Here is a 3909-nt window from a genome sequence, read left to right on the forward strand (position 1 = left end):
GACCCAGTCTGGGACAGGAGGCAGTGATGGAGGCTAATGACCTTGGGCTTGCAGTTAAAGACCCACATGTTATCCTGGCTAAATCCTTAGGGACCAGTCTACCAGCTGTCTTCTCTATCCCCTGGTGTTTGCTTCAGGGGAGGCTCAGCAGCCTAGGGAAGGTCTAGGGTCTAGACCTGCACCTCACATATCAGTGTCTCCACACTCAAAGAGGAAGTGCTTGCTGAACCCCAGGTGGGTTATGTGTAGTCCATGAAGCCTCAGGCAAAGGCAGGGGAAGAGCAATCATGTGAGACTTCCAGAACCACAGCTAAGACAGGACTTCTTCCATGGGGGATTCGTTGTGCAGGGTCCCAGAATCTTAGTATATACAGAGGATGAGGTTGGGTCCCTTTAATGGACTCCAAGTATCAGGGGTGAAGATGAGAAGCCCCCCTACAGCCTAAATCTCCCCTGTTACTCAGAGTGGACCCTCCATTACACTGGGTGAGGATCTGGCCTCCAGAGGTCAGCCTTGTTTGTTTCAACATGTTTGCTTCCTGAGAATTCCATTTTGTGGGGGGACATGCCTTGTAAGACAGAGGGAAAGCAGCCCTCGGCCCCACCTTACACACAGACCTTTGAATGTTGCTTTGCAGAAGACTATGAAATTATGATTTCTGGAAAAGGATTTAATAATGCAATAAACAAGGAGGAAGTTATTTGTAGGTTCCGCTTCAGCGATGATAAATTCTTCGGTAAGTAGCTCTCTTGGTGCCTCCAAGTGACAAACTCCCTACAACAGGCTGCCTTCCCCTCAGCCAGCCAAGTTTTCAAAGCCCTTGCTTACCATTCACTGTGGGTCCTGTGAGGATAGATCAAGTAAAAGGAGAGACCTGGCTGGGAAGCCTGGTGACCTATACCTCAAAGCTGGGAAGTCATCAACCACAAGAGCCTCTCCTAGCAGGGCTTTAACCCTTGCCAAGAATGGCTGTGGTGTGCTTGGTGTGCCCCAGAGCTGTATTCCCCCTCCCTTGGCTCAGCTCTCACTGGCCTTGAGAGACAAGGACCCGAATCCATTGAGTCTGCTGGCGAGAAACACAGGCAGCCCTGGGCCAGGAGCACTGGGAGCTTCACAGGAGAATGTGTGCATCTGGGATCGAGACAGGATGCCAGCTTCCAGGCCCAGGCCCAGGAATCCTGGCACAGGCACACATTACTTGTCTGACCTTGACCAAATGAGGGTTCTATTCTCAGCTTCTTTTTCCTCTACTGCAAAATGAAGTCAATATAATAGTCGAGCTAAACCATATCACCTATGTAAGCCTATAACGTAAGGAAACACTCAGGCATCAGATATTCCTCCATGATGGGCGAGTGGCCAGTAGAAGCACATGTTGGGTACGTAGATGTGCCCTCACGCTGAGATGGGTGTGATCCTCCCCAGAGAGCAAGGTGGTACAGTAGGACTATCTCCCACTGAGCCCCCCCAATGCATTCATTGGACCTGATGAGATTGTGTGCCGTGATGTCTTACTGCAGGGCCATCTGGTAAACCCAGAGCTACCTCCAGACATCACAACATTACACAGTAAATGTTTCAGTCCCTTAAGAGAAATGGTGTCTCTTAGGGACAGGACAGGCCCCACATTCCTAAGCAGCTGTCCCTTCCCCTCTATTCGCTGTGCCTTCTGTTGTTTATTGTGGTCTCAAGAAGTGTCCCTCTCCACATTTATTTCCTTCTTTGTTATTTCATTGTCTCCCTCCCATCCCTCAAATGTAGGGCCCTTGAGAGCAGGGACTCAACCTTTTCCATTCCAGCCAGGCATTGCACAGAGCCTGGTGCATGGCAGGGGCTCAGAGGAAGGCAGCAAAGAGAAGCTGGCATCTGCCAGTGTTAGTCTGCTTGCCAGGGGCCAGCTGAGGGGAGATGGATGGATGGACATGCTCCTTGACATTATTCTCTTGTGGTTTTCTCCTAGATAAAAAAGCCACCACTGTGGATGATAACACCATAACATGCTCAGGAGTAATGATACAAAAACCAGACCAGTAAGTGCCCAGGTCAAGGGCCACAGGTGCAGTTTTTGCCACTATGAGGTATATAGGATGTGGGATGTCACCTCTGCTGGGGCAGCACATGTGTATCTCCCAAAGTCTCAGGGCATACTCTCCACTTCTCCTTGTTGGTGGTCACCTGAGATGCTCAGGGATATGCTATAGCCCAGTCTCTGCCAAGGAGGGAGACTACTGGAGATGATGTCCCCAGGGAAAGTCTTTGCTCCAGGTAGCCATCAGAGCTAAGCCAACACACTCTGCAAATTGAGAAAAGTCAGGATGGTGACACCCATCCACCCTCCTTGGAAACCTAGCCCATGGCCAGGAGGGCATCTGACCCCAGGCAGGACTCCTCATGCCTGGTCAGTCTTCACTGCAGAGATTGATCTCAAGGGCTTGGTGTGAGCTCTCCTTACCCATGCCATGTGCTCACTGGTGGCCCCAATCCCTGATGATCAGTTACAATGAGAAGAAATGGGGGATGTGGTTTGATCCACATGCAAGAACTATGTCTGTTGGGGCTATTTCTGTCTATCCACAATTTCTATGCTGCAGGTTGGTCCATGTGGAAGTTAGCCTGAATAATGCCATCAGCTTCATCAGGAGTGATGCTAACATCACCAGCGACAACTGTATGAGTGCCAGGGTAAGGTGGCATGTTCCCTCCTGGGGCTGTCCAGAGCATTTACACTTAAGGAGCACATGCCCTGGGAGGCAGGAGAAGGGACACAGTGCCAATGGCCCAAGAAAGTAGCTTGTGCAGACAGGGGCTGGGATGACTTCTCAGAGCCAGCTTGGGGCCCTCAGCCCTTCATTGGCAAGCTGCCCACACATGGGGCTTGTGAGGTGCCCTGGGAGTGCTTCCACAAGAGCACCTGCCCTGTAGCCTTCTGTCCAGGTCCTGCAGAACCTCTGCTCTCTCTCTCTCTGGGAACCAGGTGTCCCTGAAGGCACAGGAAAGGGAACAGTTAGAGCTCTAAGCAGAGTCCAGAAATGGTGCTGGGGCTCTGCCACCCCGCCTCGCCCCTTGCCACCTCTGCTGGCCCAAGAATAGCAGTGGGGAGCTCGGGGCTCCATTCTGCATTCCAGCTGGGCAGGTGGGAGAGGCTGGGAGGCTAGTGTGTTAGGAGCCTGAGTCCAGAACCTCTGGGGCAGCAAGGTGCTCCAAACCCAGGCCCCAGACACAGGGGATCTGGAGAGCGGGACCCACTGTGGCCCTGTGCAGTCAGGGTGTTTCAGCAGTTGCTGACACAGCTGAACCCACACATGCCCATCACTGCCCGCGAGCCCAAGCCCGCTTGGGGAACACCCCTGTCATTTTGCAGAGGGCACCAGCCTCCCCTCTGCCTCTGCTGCTTTCTCGTGCTCCTCAGCCATCCGTCTCCGCTAACTCTCTGACCTCTGCTGGACCTTGCTCTCTGGCACTTGGTGGGAAGTTGCCAGGGCTGTGGGGAGGGCCTGGGACTCAGCTCAGGGACGGGCACGTGGGAAAGAGGGTGCTGCTCCCAGGTGCCCACTTCTCAGAGCTCCACGTCACCTGGGCACCGAGCGGGGCAGCATGACATGGGCGACAGAGCACGTTAGGCACAGGAAGAGGGCTGCCTGGGAGGAGCGATGCCCGCGCCTGATTGCCACCAGCCTAGTGTCCAGTCCCAGCTGGGAGGGTTCCAGCAGCACGGACAGTCCTCTGACTGTGTGTTCACTTGTGCCAGGACAGGCACTCACCGACCAGCAGACCGCACTCGGCCATTTGTCCCTCGGGAGCCTAACTGACAGGCCGCCCTCAGCAGGCACATTTAGGAAAGAACTCAGGAGGAGCCTGAGTTCATGGGCCCCCACCCTGCTTCCCCCTCCTGGGCACAGACTCTGTCC

The 3909-nt window shown here is 53.9% G+C and overlaps 1 protein-coding gene across 1 annotated transcript; it reads left to right on the forward strand.

The window, feature by feature from the left end:
* Positions 1–565: 565 nt before the first annotated feature.
* LOC121026664 (anthrax toxin receptor-like) lies at positions 566–2691 on the forward strand (the record flags this gene model as incomplete). Its single annotated transcript, XM_040469459.1, has 3 exons — positions 566–737; positions 1962–2031; positions 2593–2691. Coding segments are annotated over exons 1-3 (341 nt in total), but the record flags the coding sequence as incomplete, so codon positions are not given.
* Positions 2692–3909: the final 1218 nt, after the last annotated feature.

This window comes from Herpailurus yagouaroundi, unplaced genomic scaffold (assembly GCF_014898765.1).
Source record: "Herpailurus yagouaroundi ecotype Mexico unplaced genomic scaffold, PumYag 151262, whole genome shotgun sequence".
Classification (NCBI taxonomy): Eukaryota; Metazoa; Chordata; class Mammalia; order Carnivora; family Felidae; genus Herpailurus; species Herpailurus yagouaroundi.